The following is a 13,185-nucleotide window of genomic DNA, read 5'->3' on the forward strand; positions in this document are numbered from 1 at the left end:
TCAGACTACAGTGCGGAACTGCAGCGTGGTATTCTTCATCTTCTTCTTATAGTCTTCATCAAACTGTTCATTCTGGGTTACGGTGAAGTGGTTTTTCCAGTCGCCAACCTTCCCTGTGAAATACAATGTATGTATACAATGTCAGTCGAAAGTAAGGACATCATAAACTTTAATCTTTAAAGTTATAATAAGTTTTACCTTTTCTCATGAAGGGAGAGATCCTAAAGTCCATTGTTTCAAATGTTGAGTAGTTGGCCATGTCATTTTTCTTCATGTTATCGAACTGCACTAGATGTCTGATCCGTTCCTTCTCTGCGGCTGTCGAATTTGAACCGAGAAATAAGCTCAACTTGTCTATCTCGCGTCCAGTGTCCTACACACACACACACACACACACACACACACACACACACACACACACACACACACTTTTAACACAACAAACATTAACCACATTTTCTGAAGGATATATCTTTTCATCTTGGAACACCCCCTGTGTTCCAAGATGAAAAGATATAACCTTCAGAAAATGTGTATGGAACACATACCCCTGGTAAAGAACTGCTGCTCTTACACAAGCCCCACATACCTCAACCATATCTTCAAAGAACATGTAGTGGATTTCAGGATGGGACTGTGTCCTCTCCCACCAGCCAGTCACATGGTCATACCAGGATCCAAATAACACTAAAACCAGAGAGGAATTAATCAGACAACTTATAGTGAAGGTGAAGCAGAGGTAACTGTCGGCTTATATCCTGTTGATTACGTATATTTGGCTTAAATATGTTATGTACAAACTCTTTCCGTCCATGAATCTCTGTAGGAAGCTGTTCCAGTCTCCTGGCTCTGGTTGGATGAAGGTCATGCGGTCAAAGTGAAAAAAAGACACTGCATTGTCTTTAGCATTACGGGCCACATACACTACCTGCACAGAGAGTACCCCCATTAGGACTTCTGCATTTACATCGCTATCTGTTAAACAATATTCATCGCTATCAGTTTTTGTTATGTATTTATTTGCAATGGTATCTGTTGTAAATAACCACAAAGATAAATCAATATATAAATCAAAGATAATCTGTCAAAGTAACAGATTTTGATGGAAATGTCAACAACAAGCTCAAAATATTCATCTTAGTCAATACATCTGTTGTAGAAAATGTTGTACAATAATGTCAAAATTTGGCAATTATCTTAGCTCAGACCATTAGCTTTAAGTGTTTGGTATATTGATTCATGTGTGCCCTTTTATACTTGAAATGAATACTGTACCCTGCATTTCTTTTCCCAAAAGGACTTAGGAATCATCTGGATGGGGAGGTGGGTTTTGATGAGACGAGGAGAAGAATCCAGACTGTCTGCCAGATCGGTTCCTGAATGGGAAGATGAAACATTTACAAATCTTTAACTCACTGAGAGTTTTCACAGTTAAAATTTCTGTGAATTACACTTCTGGGATGTATTCGGAACAATAGGCATAATCTACTTCTGACTAACCGTCACTATTTTTTTTTTTTCACCATTATGAATGTGAGTTACCAAAACATAATGAAATAGAAAAATATAAATAAGTTTTATTTTTCCTTAAAGACTGACATGAAAATAATCAAAATCTAACCAGAAGGATGGTTTGGGATCATAATCTCCAGGAAAGGTACTCTCTCATGAATAGGGGTGGATGTCTGACGATCTGGCTTTTTCTGAGAAAAATACAGGAGATCAAGAATGTAGGAGACCCATGTAGTTCCTGAGAGAGAGAGAGAGAGAGAGAGAGAGAGAGAGAGAGAGAGAGAGAGAGAGAGAGAGAGAGAGAGAGAGAGAGAGAGAGAGAGAGAGAGAGAGAGAGAGAGAGAGAGAGAGAGTCAGAGTCAGAGTGACACAAGTTACACAAGTAACAATGACAAACCTCATTGGGCTCACAAACCTGCTTTTGGGTACGTTGCAATGAGGATATCATCTGGTCTGGCTTGGAAGTTTTGAATTTTCTCCCAGTTGTCTGTGAAATAATGAGTCATTGAGACTCCATGGAAATCAAATAGATTTGGCCGAGGCGGCGTCGTTTTCTTGGGAAAAGATTAGCAAATTAAATACATTGATAAATGCATTGGATGGATGCATAAGTGATCTTTTCTTATTTGAAAAAAGTTTGATATACCCTACAGGTTACTCATTTTAACTTGACTTTAGACCAAACATGCAAAAACTATCGTTAGATCTTTGTTGCCCTTTAGATAACATGAAACTATTTTTAAAGATAACATTTTGGGAGGATTCAAAACATTTCTGTTGAAGTAATTTGTTAGGCATAAAACCAATAATCAAAAAGATACCTTGTCTGCAGGCATGTCGGCTGCCATTGCTTCTCGGTAGAGTTTACTCCCTCTGTGGTCTGTGGGTTCTGATCTTTATATCTCTTCCCTTTCCCTTTTTTGATTTCACAACAGTCATTATGCAAGTGATTCTGTTAATCATTGACAGAGATTGGCATGATCACAGCTACATCTATTTGAAATACGTAGTTTGATAACTTGTTGGTATTTTGGAATTGCTATTTGAGCCAAGTTAATCCAGGTCATTTTGTATTTTGATTACTTAAAGGTGTTGGCCCGTTTCTTAAGACCCAAGAAAGGCCATCCAGACACTGTTTATCTACCAACATGTAGAGATCATCTGTGTCTTCTGTGTCCATCACGTCAATCATGATGCCGGAGTAGCCTGCATGGTCTTCAAACTTTTGTGCAGAACTTGGCATTCTTCCTCTTTTTCTCCAGAGTGTGATTGGACGGGGTAATTTGGCTGGGTAAGGCTGAATACCTGTTAAACCAGCCGTCTCCATAGACACTCAGGGAGAGGTCACAAACAAAATAACAATAAAACGTCTTTCAACAACACCGCCCTACATCCTTGTCGTTGGAGGTGCTCAGAAAAGCCACCAAGGTGTGCTGCCGCCACCTATGGAGTGTAGCCACCGAAATTGCTACAGAGTATTGTAGGCTTTTTTCTGAGTATAATGTAATTTATATTTATTTTTTTGTACACAGGAAGAACACATTATATAATTAAAAACAATGAGACATATTTTTATTGTTGAGTGGGGATGTTTTTATTTTTGAAAACGCACTTACTTTCGATTGATGATTATGACTAGGAATATATAAAGGCCAACAAGACACTGTAAACTATGTCCTTGTAGAAAGATCATACATATCCTCATCAGCCACTCAGGTTTAATCATGATGCCAGATTAGCCTGGCCAGACTTCAGACTACAGTGCGGAACTGCAGTGATGTATTCTTCATCTTCTTCTTATAGTCTTCATCGAACTGTTCATTCTGGGATATGGTGAAGTGGTTTTTCCAGTCACCAACCTTCCCTGTGAAATACACTAGCTTTGTTCAAAATCGTTCCCTATTCACTCACTCACTATTCCCTATATAGTGTTCATGATATAGTGCACTATATAGGGAACGAACAAACGAGAATTCGGACACTACGCTGAACATTTCTAAACATAATTTGCGTCAGTAAATGCGCCGGGTATTTGTGTGACGCTGACAGATGCGCCCACATCATGTAAACAAACCGGGCACTCACAAGGAAAGTTGGAGGTTGTATTGATGTTGAATGTTACATTTCCTTGATCAAGGTTTTTTTCATTAATTTTGAATGTTACAATTTCTATGTTGAATCCCAAATAAATTGTTGAGATTTCTAAATGAAAGCCGGAGACTCCATCATTAAATGTATTCGTTTTCGCGGTTATTCAGCTTCTTCTTCTCCTCCGGAAAAACACGACCGCATTGCATTGTGGTTTACGGAAGTAACATGTAGGGAACATCGTATGTACACTCAAATTTTGGATATTTTAAGTCCACTATATAGTGCATGAAATTAACCACTGAGAATTCAAACACCACTACAAAATGGCGAGCACCCTATATAGTGCACTATATCTGTGATAGGGAACGATTTCGAACACAGCTAATGTGTCAAAAGTGAGGGCAATAGCTGTGTTGAAATCGTTCCCTATTCACTCACTCACTATTCCCTATAAAGTATTCATGATACAGTGCACTATATAGGGAACGAACAAACGAGAATTCTGACACTACGCTGAACATTTCTCAACATCATTTGCTTCAGAAAATGCGCCGGGTATTTGCGTGACGCAGAGAGATGTGCCCACATCATGTAAACAAACAGGTGTGGGTACCGGATTGACTCGGCTGCCAGATCGACTCGGGGTCCTAGATGCGCAATAATGACGCACTTCCTGTAAACGCTGTCTTTTAAATGCGCACAAGCGTTTCATTCATTCCCATTTTATTCCCAAGTATTAACAATCTCCTTTTGTTTTCTATAAGCGCAGGACCCCGAGTCGATCTGGCAGCCGAGTCAATCTGGTACCCACACCGGGCACTCACGAGGAAGGCTGGAGGTTGTATTGATGTTGAATGTTACATTTCCTTGATCAAGGTTTTTTTAATTAATTTTGAATGTTACATTTTCTATTTTAAATCCCAAATAAATTGTTGACAGTTCTAAACGAAAGCCAGAGACTCCATCATTAAATGTATGAGTTTTCGGGTATTTTAAGTCCAATATATAGTGCATGAAATTAACCACTGAGAATTCGCACACCACTACAAAATGGCAAGCACCATATATAGTGCACTATTTCCGTGATAGGGAACGATTTTGAACACAGGTGTTGTGAACTTTAACCTTTAAAGGGCTCATGTCATGCCACCAGGTGTGGGTGTGATTAGTTAATCACACCACACCTGGTGGCATGACATGAGCCCTTTAAAGTTATTATAAGTCTTACCTTTTCTCATGAAGGGAGAGATATTAAAGTCCATATCGTCAAATGATGAGTAGTTGGTCATGTCGTTCTTCTTCATGTTATCAAACTGCACGAGATGTCTGATCTGTTCCTTCTCTGCGTCTGTCGAATTTGAACCAAGAAAGGAACTCAACCTGTCTATCTCTCGTCCAGTGTCCTACACACGCACGCACACACGCACGCACACGCACACACACACACACACACACACACACACACACACACACACACACACACACACACACACACACACACTTTAACCCTACACCATGACCACATTTTTTCAAGGTTCTATTTTTTCATCTTGGGAACACATACCCCTGGTTAAGAACTGCTGCTCTTAAGGTACGGCCACACTGAACGCGTTACGCGTGTTAGAGGCGTTAAATTTTTTTGCATAGGGAACCATTGGTTTAGGCGCGTAGATGCGTTACATGCGCTAAAGCAGCGGGTTAGGCGCGTTAGACGCGATTTACGCACCTAAATAACGCGCCCAACGCACCAACGCGCCCAACGCACCAATGCGCGGAGTTCAAAAAATTGAACTTTTGACGCGCCTACGCGTGACGCTTAGCCGCGATAGCCAATCAGCGTTGAGCTTGACCCGATGTCACTGGCAGAGAGACGGAGGACGCACAGAAGCAGAAAGAACATGGACGACCAAGTCACTGTTTCAGTGTGTGCTGAAACGATGAGGAGTTGGTGAAAGAGGTTAGATTCTCTGCCCGAGCCCGAGGATGCCTACGCTCCGTTCACTTGCATGGGTAGTAGTCCGGAAACTTGTCAACCCCAGCGTCTTCGGTTGCTAAGCGACGTCAACATCTTTTGCTGACTATTTCTCGGCTAATCAACACTACGAATGCTGGTAACGAATAAATTGTAAAAAGTTAAAAGAAATAGACCAGCGGCAAGACACCGCCGCTGGGCGGGCTCATCTAGCTGCGTAGGCGCGTTAGGCGCGTTGAACCATTTTTGTGACACACGATCAAGCGTCAGGTTAGGCGCGTTACTCGTGTAATCTTACGCGCGTAACGCGTTCAGTGTGGCCGTACCTTTACACAAACCCTACTTACCTCAACCATATCTTCAAAGAACATGTAGTGGATTTCAGGATGGGACTGTTTCCTCTCCCACCAGCCAGTCACATGGTCATACCAGGATCCAAATAACACTAAACCCAGAGAGGAATCCATCAGAAACTTCTAATGAAGGTAAAGCAGAGAAAAATGTAGGCCTGTATTCGGTTGATTATGTATATTTTGCTACAGACTCTTTCCGTCCATAAATCTCTGTAGGTAGCTGTTCCAGTCTCCTGGCTCTGGTTGGCATAAGTCCATGCGGTCAAAGTGGAAAAAAGACACTGCATTGTCTTTAGCATTACGGGCCACATACACTACCTGCACAGACAGAACCCCCATTAGGACTTCTGCATTTACATCGCTATCTGTGAAACAATTTTTGTTAGGTCTTTATTGGCAAGGCATCCTTTGTAAATAACTACAAAGATATACCAATATACATATGATATAAATCTCAAAGTAACTATCACAGATTTCGATTGAAATGTCATAAAAAAAAATACATATTCAGAATAAACAGTACAGCTCTACAATTGTGTACAATTTGCTTAAAATAGGGTGTAAAAATGTACCTAACGCCGACCTTCAGCTTTTATACTTAAAATGAATACTGCACCCTGCATTTCTGTTCCCAAAAGGACTTGGGAACCATCTGGACCGGCAGGTGAGTTTTTATGAGACGAGGAGAAGTATCCAGACTGTCTGCCAGATCGGTTCCTGAATGGGAAGATGAACCATTAACTCATCTGTGTACTTTGTACTGTTCACTTTTGGGATAGTTTGCTCACAAAAGGCATTATCTACTTTTGACCATATCATTAAAAAATATCAGTATCATGTGGCCAACCTATGCTATTTTAAAGAAGTTTTCCATAATGAATGTGAGTTACCAAAATATTATAGGGAAATAGAAAAATGTTAAACGATTTTATTTTTCATTAAAAGACCGACATGAACATATTCACAATCTAACCAGAAGGATGGTTTGGGATCACCATCTCAAGGAAAGGTACTCTATCATGAATAGGGGTGGATGGCTGACGATCTGGCTGTGTTTGGGAAAAATACAGGAGGTCAAGAATGTAGGAGACCCATGTAGTTCCTGAGAGAGAGAGAGAGAGAGAGAGAGAGAGAGAGAGAGAGAGAGAGAGAGAGAGAGAGAGAGAGAGAGAGAGAGAGAGAGAGAGAGAGAGAGAGAGAGAGAGTCTTAGAAGATTTCGGTTTCATTCTCCAAGGCAATACCTTTGGCCAGTACTGTTATCTTTCCCGAAGATACAACGTTTTCCAGCTGACACCAATATTGTAATAATACTGCAAAAGATTGACACTTTAACACTGTTGCACAAGTAACGATGACAAACATTACTAAAATGTACAATTATACAGTCAAAATCTCCTCAACTTCGATTGTTGGGCTCACAAACCTGCTTTTGGGTACGTTGCGATGAGGATATCATCTGGTCTGGCTTCGAAGTTTTGAACTTTCTCCCAGTTGTCCGTGAAAAAATGAGTCATTGAGACTCCGTGGAAATCAAATAGACTCGGCCGATGCAGCATCGTTGTCTGAGGAAAAGATGAGCGAAATAAACGGAGGAGGTTCATTTTAACTTGACTTTTGAATAAACCAGCAATAACTATCGTTAGATCTGTTACCTTTTAGATAACATTAAACTATTTTTAAAGATAACATTTTGGGAGAATTCAAAACTTTTCTGTATTTTCTTACGCATAAAACCAATAAACAAAAGAATACCTTGTCTACAAGCATGTCAGCTGCCATTGCTTCTCCTGAAATCTTACGGCAGTGTTTACTCTCTGTGTTCTGTTGGTTCTGATTTTTATATCTCTTTCCTTTCCCTGCTTTGATTGCACAACTGTCATTGGGCAATTGATTGTGTTAATAATTGACAGAGATTAGCATGATCACAGCTACATCTATTTGAAATACGCATTTTGATTACTTTTGGGTATTTTTTTAATTGCTACTTTAGCCGAGCTAATCCGTGGTCATTTTGTATTTTGACTACTTAAAGGATTTGGCAGTTTTCTTAAAACCCCAGATTATTTGTTGACATGGTTAATGTCCGAATGTAATTCACGCATGGTTTCTGTTCGCCTGACGCCCTCTTGGGATGTGTTCCGAAATTGGTCAGATGGCGAGTAGGGTTGAGCACCGAAACTTGGTTCCAGTAGGGCACCGGTTCCGACGTAAACGGTAGTAACGAGATTGAATAAGAACCCACATTTCGGTGCCTCATAACGGTGCGCCCCCTGCCCCGCCCCATGGTGTTGCGGCGTCAACTTGCGTTAGTGCTGGACGGTATACCGGTTCAAAACCGAATAACGGTGTGCATTTTCGTTATGATATTTTGTATACACCGCCATACCGGTGTATAAATATATATATACGGTGCCTTGATATATATATAAAAAAAATGTTTTTTTAGTTAAAAAAAATCATAATTCATTCTTTGGTCATAAAAGTGTGATGTATTGTACATTAGTTGTAGTTCACCTCCTTACCACTGGGTGGCGTCCGTGTCAGTTGAAACCTAAGTCAAGTACAGTTGTACAAGTGAATCTGTGTTGTGTTGAAGACTACCAGTAAACAGACAGTCATGCTACATCGGTCTCCGTGATTTATTAATATTACATGGTGTCATAAGTGAACTAGAAGAAATGGAGCAACTGAAACCTCCAAATAGTCTGAGCTTCGAGGGGAACGTCGCTGAAAACTGGAGAACATGGGTTCAGAAATTCGACCTCTATCTCATCGCATCTGGGTTGGCGGAGAAGAGTGAAGAAAGACAGTGTGCAACGTTTCTACATGTGGCGGGAGATGAAGCCTTGAAGGTATATTACACAATGGAGTTTGGTGAGGGAGAATTGGATATGACTGTATTGAAAGAAAGCTTTAGGAAATACTGTGAACCAAAGAAGAATGTAACTTACCTGAGACATATCTTCTTCATGAGAGCGCAAGGAAAAAATGAAACCATTGACGCATACGTGACAGATCTGAAAAATAAAGCTAAGGATTGTGGATTTGGAGCGTTGAATGATGAACTGATAAAAGACCGCATAGTGTGTGGAGTTAACAATGACACAGTGAGGGCAAGACTCTTGCGAGAAGATGAGTTGGATTTGAAAAAAGCATTAGACATTTGTCGAGCTAATGAAATTACACAAAGTCACATGAAGGCTCTGCAAGAGGAATCAGACATTGCCGTGAATAAAATAACCAGAACAAAGCCCAGAGCTAAGCAAGATAGCATGCGTGTGCAACGTGACAGGAAAGACGGTGAGGAATGCACTAGATGTGGATACACACACGAGCCAAAGAAATGTCCTGCATTCGGGAAAGTTTGCAACGAGTGTTCAGGGAAGAATCACTTTGGTCGGATGTGCAAAACACCGAAACGAAAGGGATACGTAAAGAAAACAGAGAGAAAAGTTCATGAATTAGAACAGGAACAAAATGCTGAAATGTTTCTAGGTTGCATTGAGATGGAAGAAAATGTACCAATCAAGCGTCTGGATACAGTCTCTGCAAATGAAAAAGAAAATCAGAAATGGACACAAGCACTGAAAATAAATAACCATGCATTGACATTTAAGCTAGACACAGGAGCAGAGTGCAATGTATTGCCGTACAAAGAATATGAGAGAGTAGTTAACAAGAAAGCACTGCTGAAATCCAATTGTAGGCTTGTTACCTATTCTGGCCACACGATGGAGCCAAAAGGCAAGGCAAAGCTGAAGTGCTACCACAAAGACAAGGAATATGAGCTTGAATTCCAAGTTGTTGATGGCAATTCACCTGCAATTATTGGCAGAGATGCATGCACAGAGCTAGGCCTGATCAAAAGAGTGTTCAAAATAGGAAATGAAGAAAATGACGACATCTTAGGTGAATATGAAGATTTATTCAAAGGCTTAGGATGTGTTCCAGGATCAACCATATCCAACTGGACAAAGAGGTTCCACCAGTCATCCATGCACCGCGCAAAATACCTGTAGCATTGAAAAACAGAGTTAAAGAAGAATTAGACAGAATGGAAGACATTGGGGTCATTGAGAGACAAACAGAGCCCACTGACTGGGTAAATAGCATGGTGACTGTAGTCAAACCAAACAAACTCAGGATTTGTATTGACCCACAAGATCTCAACAAAGCGATACGCCGAGAGCATTATCCATTACGCACAGTTGAAGAGATAGTCGCAGAAATGCCAAATGCCAAAGTGTTCTCTGTACTGGATGCCAACCATGGCTTCTGGCAAGTGCAACTCGACGACGAAAGCTCCAAACTGTGTACCTTCAACACTCCGTATGGAAGGTATCGGTTCCTGAGATTACCTTTCGGCATCTCGTCCGCTCCAGAGGTGTTTCAAAAGTGCATCGCGCAGCGTCTAGAAGGCCTGGAGGGAGTCGTGAACATTGTTGATGACATTCTTGTTTGGGGAGAAAATAAGGAGCAGCATGACAAAAGACTGAGACAGCTGTTAGACAGAATCAGAAGCATCAAACTGAAGCTGAATCGAGCTAAGTGCAAGATCAGAATGACTGAAGTCAGCTATGTTGGACATGTCTTGTCAGCAGACGGATTGAAACCCGACCCAGAAAAGGTCAGAGCGATACAGGACATGCCTGAACCAGAGGATAAAGCAGCTCTGATGAGGTTCCTGGGAATGCTGCAGTATCTGGCGAAATTCATACCGAATCTGGCAGAGGTGAGTGCACCTGTGAGAAAACTGCTAGAAAGTGACATAGCATGGCATTGGGACTTTGAACAACAAGAGAGCTTCCGAAAGCTGAAGTCACTGGTGAGTAACACCCCAGTGTTGAGATACTTTGATGTCAGCAAAGACATTACGCTGTCAGTAGACGCATGTTCTGAAGGATTAGGAGCAGTGATACTGCAAGAGGGACACCCCATAGCATTTGGATCGAGGTCGCTCACTGAGTGTCAGAAAAGATACGCTCAGATAGAGAAAGAGCTTTTCGCTATTGTCTTTGGCTGTGAGAAGTTCAACAAGTACCTTTATGGCAAATCTGTGCACGTTGAATCAGACCATAAGCCCTTAGAGACAGTGTTCAAAAAGTCACTACAGAAAGCCCCTCCTCGACTACAAAGAATGCTCATGAGACTGCAACCATATGACTTGCAAGTGAAATACAAACCTGGCAAAGAGTTGTATATAGCAGACACACTGAGCCGTGCCTTTCTCAAAGAGCACACAGAACCACTGTTGGAAGATGAATTACAAGTTCATGTTTTGTCATCTTACCTGCCAATCACACCCGAAAAGCTGAATGCTTTCAAGACAGCAACAGCAGCAGATGAGGAGATGCAACTGGTGATGAAATGCGTTCAGACAGGATGGCCTGCAGAAATCAGACATGATTCACCAGAGGCCAGGAAGTATTGGACTTTCAGAGAAGAGCTCACATGCTCTGATGGCCTACTCTTCAAATGCTCACGAATTGTCGTACCGCACAGCTTGAGGACAGACATGATGGAGAGAGTTCATGAGTCTCACCTAGGCATCGTGAAGTGCAAAGAAAGAGCCAGAGATGTCATGTACTGGCCAGGAATGGCAAAAGAGATTGAGGATGTTGTTATGAAGTGTACAGTCTGCGATAAGTTCAAACACAATAACACCAAAGAACCACTTATCAGCCATGAAATACCAGACAGGGCATGGGCAAAAGTTGGCGTTGATCTGTTTCACTACAATCAAGGTGGTTATCTGATGTGGGTGGATTACTTCTCCAAGTTCCCAGAGATCGCCAAGCTCACACAGACAACTAGTGGACATGTAGTGACAGCGCTCAAGTCAATCTTTGCAAGACATGGAATTCCGGATGAAGTCGTGTCGGACAATGGTCCACAATTCTCAAGTGCAGAATTCAGAACATTCACACAGAACTGGGAATTCATACACACTACGTCCAGTCCAGGATTTCCACAGTCTAATGGACAGAGTGAAAGAGCAATTCAGACAGTGAAAAATCTGTTAAAGAAAGCTGCAGAAAGCCAGAACGAACCATACATTGCTTTGATGGAGTACAGAAATGCACCACTAGATGGCGTTAAGCTGTCTCCTGCTCAGTTGTTAATGGGACGTAGACTGAAAACAAAACTGCCTACATCAAAACAGCTCCTGAAACCACAAATACACAAGAACGCACACAAGAACATCAAAGACAGGCAGCTAAAACAGAAACACTACTTTGATCGTGGAGCAAAACATCTACCAACTCTTGAGGAAGGAGAAAAGATCAGAGTAAAAGTGAAAGACAACTGGCAACCAGCAACTGTGTTGAAAAGTCATGATACGCCAAGATCCTTCCTCATCAAAACACCTGATGGAAATACCTACAGGAGAAACCGTCGACACCTGCTGAAAACCAGAGAAAAGACTTTCACAACAAACAGTCCTCCACAACTGGAAGACTACGATCCAGGAGAGAGACAACCTGCAGAAAGTGATGCATCATTCCAGACACCAGCGTCATCACCTGTGAAAACATCTGCAACACCTACCGTGAATGAAGGAGTGGTGAAGAGCTCACGAGTCGGCAGAGAGATCAAACCACCGTCTCGTTACTCTCCATGAACTTGAGTATTGAAAGAAAGAAAAAAAAAAGTTTTTGCTATTTTCTGTTTCTATATAAGGCATTGTTTAAGTTGTGAATTTTAAGTAATAGAAATACTGCCAAGGAACATTTAGTTTGTAAGGTTAAACTATGAAGTAAGAGTTTTATTTAGTATAAGAAATGATATGTTTTAATTTGCAAAGACAACTCAGGAATTTAACAGAAGTTACTACAGGATAGAACTGTTGAGAGAATATCTATCTTAAGGAGAGAGATGTGATGTATTGTACATTAGTTGTAGTTCACCTCCTTACCACTGGGTGTCAGTTGAAACCTAAGTCAAGTACAGTTGTACAAGTGAATCTGTGTTGTGTTGAAGACTACCAGTAAACAGACAGTCATGCTACATCGGTCTCCGTGATTTATTAATATTACAGTCATAAAAGGATTTGAATGTTTTTGATTTGCTAAATAAATACATCACATTAAAAAAAAAAAAAACGTGACGGAACGTTAATGTCGTAGTTCTTGGTCAACGGTCAATTTCACAGTTAAAATGGAGAAACGTGTGCTAAGCGGGTCGGCATAGCGTAAAAGAAAGAAAGAAAAAGACACTAAAGTACTGCCCTGGTACAACAAATACCGTCCATCTCA

At 41.1% G+C, this 13,185-nt stretch overlaps 2 protein-coding genes across 2 annotated transcripts; both read right to left on the minus strand.

Moving 5' to 3' along the window:
* Positions 1 to 2,360, minus strand: LOC307079716 (cytosolic sulfotransferase 3-like; the record flags this gene model as incomplete). The annotated part of the gene is made up of 8 exons (XM_079742208.1): positions 1 to 113; positions 199 to 373; positions 590 to 687; positions 802 to 928; positions 1,276 to 1,376; positions 1,622 to 1,750; positions 1,928 to 2,066; positions 2,334 to 2,360. The coding sequence occupies 8 exons, from the start codon at positions 2,358 to 2,360 to the stop codon at positions 1 to 3; spliced, it is 909 nt and encodes a 302-aa protein (XP_079598334.1).
* Positions 2,361 to 3,263: 903 nt separating this feature from the next.
* Positions 3,264 to 7,708, minus strand: LOC307079715 (cytosolic sulfotransferase 3-like; the record flags this gene model as incomplete). The annotated part of the gene is made up of 8 exons (XM_079742207.1): positions 3,264 to 3,376; positions 4,832 to 5,006; positions 5,923 to 6,020; positions 6,120 to 6,246; positions 6,545 to 6,645; positions 6,902 to 7,030; positions 7,353 to 7,491; positions 7,682 to 7,708. 8 exons carry the CDS (start codon positions 7,706 to 7,708, stop codon positions 3,264 to 3,266), a joined length of 909 nt encoding a protein of 302 aa, XP_079598333.1.
* Between the last annotated feature and the right edge of the window lie 5,477 nt (positions 7,709 to 13,185).

The sequence above is a fragment of the Pollachius pollachius genome (assembly GCF_949987615.1).
Source record: "Pollachius pollachius genome assembly, chromosome: 8".
Classification (NCBI taxonomy): Eukaryota; Metazoa; Chordata; class Actinopteri; order Gadiformes; family Gadidae; genus Pollachius; species Pollachius pollachius.